The sequence below is a fragment of the Equus asinus genome, chromosome 17 (genome assembly GCF_041296235.1).
Source record: "Equus asinus isolate D_3611 breed Donkey chromosome 17, EquAss-T2T_v2, whole genome shotgun sequence".
NCBI classification, from domain to species: Eukaryota; Metazoa; Chordata; class Mammalia; order Perissodactyla; family Equidae; genus Equus; species Equus asinus.
In genome coordinates, this window is record NC_091806.1 from 39,418,535 (window position 1) to 39,433,229 (window position 14,695).

General features: G+C 59.6%; 1 protein-coding gene across 11 annotated transcripts in view; it reads right to left on the reverse strand.

The window, feature by feature from the left end:
* SYT7 (synaptotagmin 7) overlaps positions 1–14,695 on the reverse strand; it is a 66,680-nt gene that overhangs the window by 27,881 nt on the left and 24,104 nt on the right. For 6 of the 11 annotated variants that reach the window (XM_070487943.1, XM_070487944.1, XM_070487945.1 and 3 more), the window contains exons 3-5: positions 9,099–9,202; positions 4,796–4,875; positions 719–850 (exon numbers count right to left, since the gene is read on the reverse strand). In XM_070487943.1, coding sequence (XP_070344044.1) covers positions 719–850; positions 4,796–4,875; positions 9,099–9,202 — 316 coding nt within the window. Of the gene's footprint in view, positions 1–718; positions 851–4,795; positions 4,876–8,602; positions 8,888–9,098; positions 9,203–14,695 lie in introns of those variants that run through there. The other 5 variants (XM_070487946.1, XM_070487948.1, XM_070487951.1 and 2 more) reach the window with 2 other exon arrangements.

Consider the following 14,695-nt stretch of genomic DNA (forward strand, 5'->3'; position numbering starts at 1 on the left):
AGAGAGAGAGAGAGAGACATCAGCACGGCAAATGGGTTAACAGCGGAGCCTGCAGAGAGGAGAGAGGGGGACCGGGCGGGCTCAGGGGTCGGAGAACAACGCACCACAACAACGGAGGGGGCGCCCCTCCCCACCGCCTAGGGCAGGGGCGGCGGGGGTTGGGGGAGGGCAGCCACCTCCAACTCTATCCCACAGGACAACGAAGGGTTAGCGACGGAGGAAGAGCGGGCTGTCCAGGCCAGGAGGCCCCCAGGCAGGGAGAGAGAGAAAGCCGTGTTAGTCAGAGTTCACCACCACTATCACCGCCATCACCGCCACCACCTCCACGACCACCGACCACCGACCACCACCACCGAGCAGCCAGGGCAGCAGCGCACAGCAGGGAGGAAAAAGCGAGCCACACCGGAGGGAGGGACCAAAAAACGGGCAACCCCATCCTGACTGCACAGAGGGGGGTGGGACCAGCTGGGGGGGGCCGGGTGTGGCTGCGGAGGGGGCTCTCCTGCGTGGCTGGCCCTGGGGGAGGGGACAGGAGAGGGGCAGGCAGGCCAGGGTGGGGCAGGAGGGGTTGCTCGTCTCCATGGTCAGCCTGCCCATGGGGTGCGTGGGTGGGGACGTGGGGGGAGAGGAGCAGGAGGAGAAGTGAGGGGCCGGGAAGGGGGAGGAGGGCGTGCGCAGATACTCAATACATATGATCAAACCAGGTAAAGTCACTCACTTGAGGGACAGTCGTGGGTCGCCATAAGGGGCGTAGGGTGAAATGTTTAGAATAAATTCCTTGGGAGGGTAGGAGCTCCATTTCTGCTGCACTGTGCTCTCATTGTTATTCCAAAAGTCTCTGTCTAGATCGCTGGAGGGGCAGAGAGAGAGGGGAGAAAACAGGAAGATACAAGAAGAAACAAGAACTTCAAGTCCTGAGGGGGCAGAGGAGACCGGGCCCGGGGGGGTGCCGGGCACATGGAGAGCAGGGCCGGCCGGGTCGGCTCCTGCGGGAGGAAGAGAGGCGGGTGGCAGGGCAGCCGGGGCCCAGCACACACACACGCACACCCACGCACACACTCGAGGGCTCGGAGAAGCAGGGCAGAGAGGAGGCGAGCCGCAGGCGGGCAGACGGGAGCCTCGCACCCAGGAAGCTGGTGGGAGAGAGAAAGATGGTGAGAGAGGAGGGGAGAGAGGGCTGGGACCAGGCCAGGGGTGAGATGGCGTGGGGAGTGGGAGGAGGAGAGGGGGCTGGTTTCTGGCTGGAAAGAGCTGAAAGGTGGGTCAGACCCTGCTGCCCGCTTGCTGGGCTCCACCTCTCCTGGCCTCAGTGTCCCTGACTGTCACACCAGAAGGTTGGCTGTCACCATTAGCCGTCTGATCTCTCACGGTGGGGTGGAGACCCCAGTTCTGGAAGATCCTAGGTTCTCCCCTCTTCATCACCTCCGCTGAGCCGCTCCTAGGGCAGGCCTGGCTCCCTGCTTGCCTTTCTCCTCCTCCCTTTGGCCTGAGGTCCCCCGGCCTCCTCTGCTGTCCCCACTTCAGGAGAGCTGGGATGCAGCCTTCCCATGAGATTAGTGGGATCTCAGCTGGACTGGACACCGTCTCCACTCATTGTAAACGTGGTGGTTGGGTCACCCACAGAAAGGGGAAGTGTCTCCAGGTCTCCGCCCTTGCTGAAAGTGTGACGAGGGTCACCAGGGGCCCTTCGGGTTCTCTGTTCTGAGGCCTCATGGAGGCACAGGCCTGCCCTTCCCTTGGGGGGATGCTGGGCAGCCTCAGCCTCGGGCCCTCGGCATTCCTCTGGCCTGCCGGATGGGGCAGCCTCTTGCTGTGCCCGTCTCCCTTTCCAAGGTGGAGCTGCTGGGGGAGTCTCCTCCAGTCTCCCCATCCCCTCCTGCTCTGTGACATGACCCACCGAAGAAGCAGATACGCCAGAAGCACCGAGAATGTGGGGACTTCCATGGGGGGCAGGTGGCAGAAGCCTCAGCCCCCAGAAGGCATGGCCTGGAAAGCCCGGGAGCTGAGGGCGAGGGGCTCCACCAGCTTGTCAGGCTCCTGGGACCCCCAGGAGGAGACCTGAGAGCACAGGGAAAGGAGAGGCAGCTCCAAGGCCAAAGGAACATTCTGGAAGGGAGCCATGCCTGAGCCCTCAGGAATGTAGCTAAGGAAAAGGGGCTCCAAGGAGGAGTGTTGAGAATGGGGCCGGCATGTGCTGAAGCTGTGCCACTGCTCAAGGCCAAGGTGAGGGCCCTATTGGGGGAAGGGCACTGTGAGGGAGGCACGCCCCCTGACCATTGAACGAACATGTTCTTGGAGCACCTGCTTCTCTCCCCTTAAGAGTGTGCCCTTGACCTTGGTTTTCAACCTCAGACTCAGGAACAAAGGAGAGAAAGAGAGAAGCTGAGCTGCCACCAAGGGCCCAGAGGAGATGGTAGCCCTGGCCCGACGGTGGGCATGGCCTCCTTGGGCCTCCCTGGTGTGGACAGAGTCTCTGTCTGTCCAGAAGGCCCCTTGGACATGTCTCCCAGGAGACTCTGTGCACAGGGTTCAAAAGCCGAAGCCCTGAGCCAGCTCACAGGGGCAGTGGGGGCTGGGGGCAGGAAGCAGGCCCCTCCCTGGGGAGGCTCCCTCCACAGAAGACCCTCTTCTTACCAGCGATATCCTTTGGTCCCCCTCCCCCCATGTAACAGAGAGACAGAGCAACTGGAAGGCCGCCCTCCCCTTACCCCATCCTGGTCTCCAAAATTGAGGGCTATCCACCCTAGGTCCTAGAGAGAAAGATCCACCAGGGTTATCACTGCTAGGCTGGTCTCCCACCCTGTGTTCCAAGGAGCTCCAAGGTCCCTCAGGTTGTCTGCTGTGGTACTGGGAAAAAGGATCTTTAATTAAATAAGTTTGTGAAACGCTAGTTCCTTGACTGCAGGACTTATCAGAGCCTTTAATGTGTCAATGAATATCAGTATCTCCAGAGGGCGATATGGTGTGCAGTGTTTCCCAAACTTAGTTGGTCACAGAATAACTATTAATCGTTTGTGGGGCATGAGTACTCCGAGGAACACAGTTTGGGAAGCCCTGCTGAAGAACGCAGCTTCCCAGAATCCTTGATAAGATGATCCCTTTGGAGGAGGTCCTAAGGCCACGGGGTGACTGTGCAGGGGCAAAGCCCTGCTTCCTGCCACTCCGCTGGCTTCAGCCCCGGCAGGAGGCGAAGGCCTAGGACCCTGGGGGCTGTAGATGGGAATGGTGGCTTCCTTGCCCTGGGGCAGAGGGTCTGCAGCTCAGCAGGGTTGTTGGGGGGAGAGGCTCAGCAGGGAGGTGGGGCACGGCCCGCTGTCGCCCCACGTTGTCTCAGAGAGCCCTCAGGGGCGCGGTTGCAGCCTGCAGAGCCCCCTGCCCCCTCTCCTGTCCGCCCTCTCCTCTTGCTGGAATCCCGCCTCCTCTCGTGGCCCTTTCCAGGACCATCCAGGACACGCACACCCCTTTCCAGAAGGTTATGGTCATCTGGCCCACACCATGGCTACAAACTCAGTTAGAGGCCTGGCCTGGAGGTGGCCCAGGCGCTGGGCTGGGCCGGCCCCGCGCTCCCCCCACGTGGTTCCTCCCGCCTTCAGAAAGCCTGGGGCCCGGGCTCTGCGACAGCCCCTGAGACCTGTCAGCTCTCCGCTTTGAAGACTGGAGAGTGCGCAATCAAACCCAGCTTCAAAGGCTCCCGGTGGCCTCCTTCCGAGCCTCCTCCTCGCCCCCGGCCTCGGCCTGGCCCACCCCTCCACTTACCCGCCCCCTGCCAGACACACACCCGCAGCTTCTGTGAAGGCCCCAAACAGGGTCAGAGCCAGAGATGAAAAAAGAGGAGGGGGCCAGGAGGGGCAGGGAGGCAGCCCTCAGGAGCAGGGAGAGGAAGAAGGGAAGGAGGAAGAGAGAAAGGGAGAAAGATACACAAGGAGAGGGGTAAGGGGGACTAGACAGTGGGAGGGGTGGGGAGGTGGGCAGGGGCCCCGAATTGAAGGGAGGGATGGCCCGGGGAGGCTCCGCTTGGGCAGGGCACCCTGGCTGGCAGGTTCAGCCCTGGCAGGCTGAATTGGAGGGACACCCAGCCCTACCTCGGCCTGACAGCCTCCAGCGAAGGCCTGTGCCCAGCAGAGAGGAACGGGCCAGGGCCACTGGGCAGAGGGCACAGAGCCCCCACTTCCCAGGGCCCCCAACCCAGTGGGGCAGGGGGGCTTGCCCTGGTGTCTCCCAGCAACCCATAGCAACGGGCTGGCCAAGGTGGTCTGCAGTGGAAAGCAGACCTGCCTACCTGAAGAGGGCGCTCAGAGCAAAACAAGGGAACCCAGGCAAGTCAGAGGCAGCAAGACCCGCAGAGGGGACCGCAAGGGGGATCAGAAGTGATGGCGAGGGAAGAGTCTCTCCCCATCGCTCCCCATCCTCTGAGTAGCTCTGCACAGGGGTCTGCCCCCCCTTCCAGGTCACCCTCAGAACATTGGTGGGGTCTGAGAAAAAGAGCTTGAGCCCCCTGGAGAGCGGCTCCCCAGCCCAGGGGCTGGAAACAGTGTGTGTGATATGCGGGTTGGATGGAGAAGTCAGCGACCAGGGTGGAGAAAGACAGTGCTGGGAGTGAGAGCAGCCGGAAAAGGGGACTGGGGGTCCTGGAACGTCGTGAGGATCTGGAGGGCACTGGCAGAAAAGGTGGAGCCCTGGAGGCCCCCTGAGGTGCTGAGAGTAAGGGGGAACCTGAATATGTGTGCGGCCAAGGGGCTCCTCCCACTTGGGCGGCTTGCGTGTCCCCACCCCAAACTTGAAGCCTGGCACCTACTTGATGGCCTTCTTTTCACTGCGCCCACGCCCTGAGTCTGGCGTGCCCACGGTCTCCAAGGAGTTCTTGTAGCGTTTGCCCTGTGGAGAGAGCGCCAGGGTCACTCCCGGAAGACATGGCTGCACCCTCCCTGCCTCCCCAGAACCGGCCGGGAGGACAGGAGTAGATGGGAGCCCAGGCTTGGCAACAAGGTCTGGGGCCAACATGTGAAGATTTCACCCCTGTGGGGTACCAGCCCTACGGATATCGGCTCTCTCACGCACACCCATGGGGCTCACCCCGACCTGCACCTCATCCCTGACCCCCAGGGATGGGGCCCCTCCTTTCCACCTGTCTCCTGGGGCTCTGGCCCGGCTCCCAGAAACACATCTCCCTCTGCCATGAGCAGACAGCTCTCAGGAGCCTGGCCACGTCACGCTGGCCACGTCACCGCCCCCAGATGGTGGGGGTGGCATCCTGCAGGGCAAGATTGGCAGCGGCCAGTGACACGAGGGGCGGGGGCGAGGAGAGGGCCCCATGCCCGGTCCTGTCTGGGGCTGTGTCCATCACTGTCTGGGGGCTCCCTGGGGTCCTCCTGCCCTGGGGCTGGGAGGCAGGGCTGGGTCTGAGCACCCTCCTATAGGAAGGCAGCCTTAGAAAGGGAGGCTGCCCACTGACTCTGAGGCGGGGGCAGCCGCCCAGAGTTCCCCACACCAGCATGAGGTGGGGGAGGGGCAGGGCAGGAGGAGGTGGGTACAGCAGGTCCCGGGCTAGGGGACATACAGAGGCAACGGGGCCTGCTGCCGGGAAGGTGAGCACCATTCACCTTCTCGGTTTGGGTTTCTAAATTTAGCTCATGCAGAGCCTGGCACCATTAACATTCCTGGCTGCCACCAAACGTCCTCACGCGCACCCATGGGCCACGGACCTGCGCCTGGCCCAGGGCTGGCCCCACAGCCCATTCTCCGCTGGGCACTGGCTTGCCCCTGCCCAGCCCAGTGGGAAGGGACACACACACACACACACACGCGTACGTTTCCCCAACATCCCGTCATGCACACCAACACCATAGCCACAACAGTCAATTATTCCATCCTTCCTAGACAAAATAAAAGCCGCACAGCCGCGTTCCCCGACGCTCCCGCCAGCTGCAGCCCCTTCACTGCATGGGAGCTGCCTGTTTAGGGAGACCGGCCGTGGCAGCGGAGCTCCCCCGGAGGGTGTGGAGGGTGGGGGCAGGGCCCTCATTCCACCTCCAGTGGCCCCACCTCTCAGGGGTGCCAGGCTCCTGGTCCCAGCAGTGCCCCACATTCCCCATGTCACCCTAGTCAAGTCCCTTGCCCTCCATGGCCTCCTTTCTCAAATGGTGTTGTGTCACCAGATGAGCCCCAGGTCCTTCATCCTTCAAAATTCTCATCACAGATATTAGTCTCTCCTTTCTTACTTCAGCTCCCACCCCTAGGAACGGAGCCCGAAATGGCAGGGACTGTCTGGTCCTTGGTGTGGAACCTGGCACCCAGCAGTTCTCAAAAACCCACCACTGCAAGAGTCCCTCTAGCGCCCTGCCCCCCCTCGGGTCCAGCTGGGCTGCTGCCTCTGAGCCAGAACTTGAAGAGCTAAAAAGGAGGGCTGCTGCGTCCTCAGGGTCCACAACAGCTGCCTTCTCAGCTCCATCTCTGATCCCTGCCATCATTACCCAGTTCTGACTGGGAAGACTGGGGGTCTGCAGACGCTCCAGGTGGCCAAGGGCCCTTCTTGGACAGGCGCCTCTGGCAGGATCCCACCCTCCCTGTTCTGCAGCACTTCAGGCAGCGGGGCAGGCAGGGGGGGCCCCATCCCCACCCCTCACCCCCTCTCCTCTTGCTTTCTCCTCTTGGCAGGGGACATGACCCGGGTCAGCACCCTCCTCCCAGGCTGCTCAGCGGCCCCTTCCCCAAGACCCAGCACCTAGTTTACCGAGGGCTTTCTGGGAGCTTCTGCCTGCCCCTCTTCCTTCCACAGCTCCCAGAGCCTCCCCCTCTGGCTGCAACTATCACTCTGCAGCCAGCCTGGGGTGCTAGGGGGCAGGGACTGGGGCAGGACTTGATTTGGGGGCCAGGGGGGAGATAAAGGGGCAACAAGAGGAACCCCAGGCGGGGTCCAGGAGACATCAGGCAGCCCCAAAGGAGCCCCAAACCAACAGCCTGCCTATCAGGGAGGGGGTTGGCCAGGCTGATCCGGAAAAAGCCAGCTGGAGATTAAAGAAGTTATTAATGTTTGGAAACGGGATCTGGGCTGTCAGGTAGCACATCACTGCTGCTAAGGGGACAGGCAGGCAAGGAGAGCCCAGCAGCTGTGTAGGGGGCGTCTTAAAGCCCCTTCCACGGACCACAGAGATAGCCTGGGCAAGGAGCTCCCTGGCCTCTGGAACCCGAGGGTGGGGGTGGGTCGGGGGAGGAGGGGAGTGGCAGAGTTAGGGGGGGCTGGGCAAAGTAACATTGTCTCAGAAGCTCAGAGGAGGAAATGGAGAGGGACAGACTGTGGTCTGGACCCCTGGGGAAGCTCCTGGCTGGAGGCTGGGAGGAGGGGCTGGGGCCCTGGAAGGTTCTGTATGTCTCAGCTGCTCAAGGCACTTCCTTCGAGGACAGCCCCCTATCTGACTCAAAAGCTCTCATCTTTGAACTCTTGTCCCCAGGTGAGTGGGGGCGGGGGCGAGGCTCTCACCACACACACACACACACACACACACACACACACACACTGCAGCACTTACCAGGGGAGGCCAGGACAGTGGGGCAGACACAAGCATCAGCTCACACGGGGATCTGATGCGATGATTGACATCCCACCGTGCAGGGGCCAAGAGACACAGACACATTGCCCCCATACCCTCCAAGTCCACACACTCAGCACAAAAGACCCCCAACTCAAGGTCACCAGCAGCGCCCTCTCATACAACCTTCCCCTGCCTTCAAATACAAATAGACAGCTGAACGGGCCCTGCGACAAGATGCACAGGGCTGCAGTGCGTGCTCAGCCACTCCCATGGCCTCCGAGGACACTGGCACACATAGGCACGTGGCCAAGCCCCCTCCTCCACCGCCCCTGAAATTCTGAGACAGACACAGACACCGGAGATCCAGGAACAATGCAGGGCAGCCAGCCTGGCTCCACACACCTGCGTGTAAGGAGCCGTCCGGCTCACACACACACTAGCACACACTCCCACTTGCACGTGGGCCAGAGCTGGCCTGAAGCTGAATAGCCCAGGATGGAGTGTCATGCTTCCAATTCCTGAGTTTGCCTTTCCTGAAGGAGGCATGCCGGGTTATGGCTTCTAGGGTCCTCCCCAGGGGTCTCTGTCCTTTCTCTTCCATAGGACCGGGGCATGAAGCCCCCACCTACCCAGTGCTCACGGCCACAGCCCTCCCCCCTTGTCCTGAAGGTCCCTCTGTGGCTGGGCAGGGAGAGAATGGAGCTCCCAGGTGTGGCACCCTGCCCCCACTCCCACCGTTCTCAATCTGGGGGATGGAAAGAGCCTGCCAGGAACCCTTCTTCACCTAACCCCGGGAAAGGCCCCACACGTGGGACTTCTCCAAGCCCACCTTTGGGGCTGCCCCCAAAGTCCCCGCCGCACTTCTGGGCTGCGGCGGCAGGACCGGGATGAGCAGGGGCTCCGCGGAGCTGCGGGCGGGGCGGGCGGGCGGCTCAGCCCAGCTCCCCTCCCCGCGCCCTCGGGTGACGAATGTCCCTCCTGACGGTCTCGTTACTTATTAATGGCCTAATCCTGCTCGTTAATTCCCCAGCCCTCGTTAAAAATGAAAAGAAGCCGTTTGCGCTTGTACAAACCCGGAGACCACGATGGATGTGTAGGCGCTGGGGGTGGGGCGGGGCGGGCGGCGCCTCCTCATTGGCCAGGAGACCCAGCTCGGCCACGCCCAGCCCTGGGGGCGGGGGCGGGCAGAGGGGCGGGGGCGCGCGGCGCCGGGCTTGCAGGGGCGGCGATTCTGTGATTCCTTCTGCGCGCGTGTGCCTGCGGTTCGTTCTGCAGGAGGTGGGGCGTGTGTGCGTGTAGTTACGAGCATGCGAATGCCTCTGGGACCTATTCTGTCCACCCATGTGTCCCTAGGTGTGTGGCTCCGGGTGTACATATGGGGCCAACACCCAGGCAAGCAGAGTGCGTGCACGCGTGTGGTGTGAATTTCCACGGAAGTGTGCCTGACAACGCGGGCAGGTGGGTCATCTGCGCACGCCCTTGAGAGCATTCACGAGCCTGTAATAGTCGGGGGGGTGGGGGCCGGGGTGCAGGGCCAGGCTCTGCCCCCGGGGCCCCCAGGAGCCTCACCAGTTTGCGCTGACACCAGTGGCAGAGGCCGCAGAGGACGACAGTGACGCTAAGGCTGACGGTGATGATGGCAGAGACCAGCAGGACATCGCGGGTGGGTGCCCCTGGGGAGGACACGCACAGGTCAGACCCTCATTGGCTAGGGCCAGCCACCCTCCCTCAGCCCAGAGCCCCCTAGAACAACCATCCCACTGCTTCCATCTGGCCCCCACACTGGGAGCTCTGAGCCCCCAGTTCGGCCTTGCCGGCTGAGCTTGGGAAGGCCCTTCTCTTCTCCTCCTCAGTTTTCTCATCTATAAAATGGGGGAATCTTGCAGGTTGATGTTTCTCCCAGTCCCTCCCTGCATGGGCCCTGTGTGAGTCCATGGATCCGCACCATCCCCCAAACTTGACACCCTCAAAGGGAGAGGCCAGTGTGCCCCTAGCCCAGCCAGGCCTCACAGGCCCTTCAAGTACCTCTAAGACAGCCACGGCTTCTGCACAGCCTCCCTGCCCAGCACTCTTCCATACTCACGCGCCACACACATACTCTGAGCCAGAACTCCAGCTAAATTTGCCCAAACAGTCATTATTATTTCTACAGTCCCTCTGAACAGATCTGCCCCATGAGGGTCTGGCCAAGACTCAACAGCCACATTTGTCATCAGAGTGGGGATCTCTGGAACCCCCTGACCAGCCCTTGCCCCCTTTAGCTCAGCTGTCCTTGGGCTGGATGTCCACCCAGCTGTCCTCTGTACACCCCACCCTCCCACCCCTTATCCCCTGAGCTCGCTTCTGGGCCTCCCATCCCATGGGCTCCAGCCCCACCTACGGTGTTTGCAATGTCCTAAATGCTCCCAGGAGCTACCCTGCAGTTTCCATTCCAAGAGCTCCGGGTCCTGCACCCCGACAGACCTGTCCTGGGAGGAAAATCGCAGGCGTCTGTGCAAATCCTGCCACTGGCTGCCTCTGTGGCTTTGGACGAGCCACATAACAACTCACTTTTCTCCTCCTGTGACTGTGGATTAAATCTCCTCCCTCCTTTCTGACAGGTGGGTTGTCAACAGGAGCCCAAGCCAAACGTAAGGAAGGCAACACTTGACCAGAAATGATCAATGTGGGGGAGTGAGCCGGGAGAGAACGGTGTGGATCCCGCGTGCTCTGTAAATATGTGTGCACCGGGATGCGTCCTGAAGTCAAGGAGCCGCTGTTTATTTACAGAGGAGCCTGCGTGGGCTTTCCAGTGCCAGTGGTGGCAGTAATTAAGAGTTGACAATCTCTGTCTGGTCCTGGTTCCTGCAGTTTTAGCTTTTGCAATCGCGATCTCTCTTGCTCTGCCCTGGGGCCTCATGGAGGAGGGCTCAGTGGCCGGCCCCAGCTCTCAGGGCCCCCGGGGCTCCCTCTTGCCACCACTCTAGCACCCTGTTTCGCTAGCTGCTGGTTTGCTGGCTCGCTATCTGCTCTCCCTAGGATCACTCGGGTGCCAGCTCTCCCTCTCCAATTTCCCGAGCCTCCCAGCTGTGGGAAAAGGCCCTCCTTGCCCGGCCTCCACCTGTCCACCTGCCAGGCCAGCTGAGCTTCCTCCTATCCCGAGTCCACAGCCTCGGCTGCCAGGATGCTCCTGCACCCAGTTCATTGTCAACCTCAGGACCCATAGCACCCAGGAGCTCTGCCCTGGCCAACCTGCAGACACCAAGGAACTTGTCCTGCTCCTGCCTCCCCGGGGCAGAGGAGCACAGCTCTGCAAAGCTGGAGGGGCCACATTTGCCAAAGTCCTCAGGCCAGATGGGAGGCCTCCATCTTTAACCTCCAGACTTCTAAGGGAGAGGGGGGCAAGACGAGTGGGGAGAGCGATGGCCAAAATGCCACAGGGCACACCACCAGGGCCCCAAGACTCAGGCCTGTGGTTAAGAGATGGACAAATGTGCCTCCCAGGAACGGGGCCTGCACTTTCTCCGGTGCTCCCCACAGGAGCTGCCCTGGCCTACTGGAAGGGGCTGGGGGTGCTGTGTGGGTTGAGAAACCAGGTGACCCACACCTTCCTTTGTTCCTTTGTTTTTAAATAAAATAAATTCCATTCTTAGGCTGAGCTTTCTTCCACTGCTACCTACCCTGAGGCACAGGGGACAGGCACAAATTATTTCTTAGCATGTCGAGTGCCCCAGAACTAGCAAGTGGCAGGACACCCAGCCTGGGGCTTCAGACTCCAAAATACCCGAGAAAAGACCCAAGTGTGAGTACAGCTTCTGCCTCTTAATAGCTGTGTGGCCTTGGACAAGTGTCTTAACTACTCAGTGTCTCCATTTTCCCCTTTATAGAGTGAAGATGATAATGACCCAGCCTATGGGGTTGTTGTTAGCACTCAATAGATAGATAGGATTATTATTAGGGCTGTCGGTGTTAGTCTGCTCTCAGACATAAACAGACGGCTCTGGGAGCACAAATAAAGAGGTGATAGCTGGACTAGGGAGCAATCTGGGGAGGCTTCCCTGAGGAGGTGATGTTTGGTGTGGTCCGGAAGATGGGGCTGAGGAGAACATAGGACATTCTGGGCAGAGGGAAGAGCAAGAGCAAAGGCAAGGCGGGGGAGGAAGGGTCAGGCATGTTGTTTGAGGAGCTAGACCAGGTTATGGGGCGCGGAGGGCCTGGGAATGAGGTTGGGCCTGATGGGGAAGGGGCTTGTCTATCAGGCTGAGGGGCCTGTTGTGTTCTGTAGGCCATGGAAGGTTTTGGAGCAGGGTAGGGGCAGGACCAGAGGGGGTGTTAGAGGGGGCGAGTTGGAGGCCCAAGTGGGCCCCTCTGCCCCAGTGCCCGCCCTCTCCACGTGCCCTCTCCTCCACGCACCTCTTAGCCATGGGGCAGTTCTCCAAGGGGTCACCTCCCCAGAGTTCCCTCTTTGCCAAACACAGTCCTTCTCAAAAAACTGCTCCTCCACCCCTGCTGTAGGCTGGAGAGCCCCTGAGGACAGCGGCTATTGATCCCAGAAGCCAGTGGGCACACTCTGAACGGTCCCCAGAGACCCAGGGAACATCCATCCTAAGCAATTATCATTCTGTGGGCACGCAGAAGGAGCACTGGGCTTGGAGTCTAGGCGAACTAGGCTGGGACCCTATTCTGGCCACTAGCCAGCTGTGTGGCCGTGGGTAAGGCGCTCAACCTCTCTGATGTCAGTGCCTTCATCTGTGCAAGAGCCGACCATTCCCTGCTTTGATGAAGGGCAGGTGTTCTAGGGGTCCCACATGAGTAACAACTTAGTCCTCACAACAACAAGTGGGGTGAGCATTTTACTCACTGTCCCCATTTTACAGATGGGGAAAATGAGGATTAGAGAGGTCAGGTACCCTGTCCTAGGTCATTCAGCTAGTAGGTGGTGAAACCAGTGTTCAAACCTAGGCAGTCCGGCTCAGAATCTACCCTCTGCTTTGTGTGCTCTGTGGAACCCCTAAGATTCCCAAGAACTTCTCAGGGGCTACAGAGGTGGATGCTGAGTAGATGAGGATGTGGTCTCTCAGGCCCTCTTCATCAAAGCAGCATTACTTCCCTGTTTCTCATCCTGGGCTTTTGCAGAAAATTCCACGTGAAGGAAGGGACGTGTGGCTAAGGAGAGTTGGGACCGGTGGGACCCCTGGGATCCCCCATAGCATGGGTAGATGCCATCATCCTCCAGATGCCTGACCCCTCTTCCCCAAGATCCCCCAGGCCCCCCAGCATCCCTGAGACAGCCCTGAAAGCCAGGGTGACACGAACACTTGCCATCGCAAATCGCACTGGTACTGTGAACAAGTGACATGCTGTCCTCGGCCAGCACGTGATGCTGCCATCCAGGGGTACAAGCACATTCTTGCCTGCCAGCCAGAGGGAAATGATTCCCAGAGCATGGAGTCACAGTGTCTTGGGCTGGAAGGGACCTTGGAAGTCATGGAGTCAGGCCCCATCAACGCACACCTCCCGCCCCGGGCAGCCCGGTTGGTGACAGGAAGCCACTTCTGCGGCAGGCAGGCCCTCCACGGATGGGCATCGTTAGGGAGGGCTGCTGTGCCTTGCGCCAAGCTGAATCTGTCGTCCTATAACTTTCTCCCTGGTCCTAAGCTTGCCCTCCAGAGCCGCCGGGAACAAGTCAGCTCCCTCTGCCGCATGACAGGCCTCCAAATCCTTGTCGACAGCTTTCATGTCCCCTCTCAGTCTTCTCCAGGCAAAGCCATCCTGGCCCTCCTAACCCTTCCTCTGATGACATACATGGTTTCAAGTCCCCTTAGCGTCAGCATATTAACATTGGGGAAAGAAAATATTGCAGCTCTAGTCAGCCTTTTGACAGAGCTGAGTTCCACGACCTATCCAGGGGCAGAGGAGACATCCGGGGTTCCCAGGGGGAGACACAGACAAGGGCAGACAGATGACATCGCAAGACCTGGGAGGCAGGAGGAGCCAGGAGCGAGGAGAGCCAGGCCTCCTGGGTCCCATCCCAGGGGTGTCCTGGGAGTGAGGTGTTGGCTCAGGCATGTCACTGCCCCTCTGCCCAGGCCTGTGGCAGGCATGTCAGCTGATTAGAGCCCAGTATTAATAAGGATCGAGCAGAGTCCTGTGGCCAGAGCCTGTGCTTCTGACCATGCCACCCCTCCACCCCCAAGGGGCTCTCAGGATAAAGCCTGTGTGTCCGAGAAGGCGGCCCACCTCTGAGGGTGGACAAGATGCCCATACAGAGTCTTCCCTTATAGGACATCAGCTCTGTGAGGGCAGGGCTCACTCTTGTGTTCACCATCGTCTTCTCAGCACCAAGGACAGAGTTGGGCATACAGCTGGTGCTATATAAATGCTTGTTGAAAGAATGAGTCAGGAGGAATCCCAGCCTCCAGGAATAATGATAGTAATAGAAGCTACCATTATTAAGTACCTACTGTGTACCAGACTACAGGGTCCATGAAAGCAGGGGCTTTATCTGCTTTGCTCATTCTGATATCCTCTGTGACAGGCTGACGCATGGGAGGGGCTCAGTAAATATTTGATGAATGTTCAAAGCTTGCATATGTTATCTCTTTTGTCTCCCAAACAAGATGGGAGGAAGAGATGGGAGAGGCTGCAGTGACAGAGTTTGAGAGCCTCTCTCTTTTATACACACACACACACACACCCCATGACCCCTCCCTTCTTCCTCCATGCCCATCTTTGCCTGACAATTCTTGATTTTTCTAGACCCAGATGAAAAGCACCTCTTCTAGGAAGCCTTCCATAATCTCCCCAGTGAGAATTAGTATGTCCTGCCCCCAGCTCCCATCACACTGTGCCTGCACCCTTCTTTTAGGGTGCAGCGATTAAGTACCAGGGCTCTGGAGCCAGACTCTCTGGGCTCAAATTCTGACTGCTACTCTTCTAAGCCGTGTGACCTAATTTCTGTGTGCCTTGGTTTCCCCTTCTGTAAACCAGGGCTAATAATAGTGCATGCCTCATAGGACAAGTGTGAGGTTTAAAGGAATTAGTGCATATAATACGCTTAGCACAGAGGCTGACACAGAATAAGTAGGCAATAAATGCTGGCTATTATCCTGGCATCACCACGTCGTGCCCTGTATTAGAGACATCTGGGACATGCAGTTGGCACTCAATGAGTGTTGAATGAAATA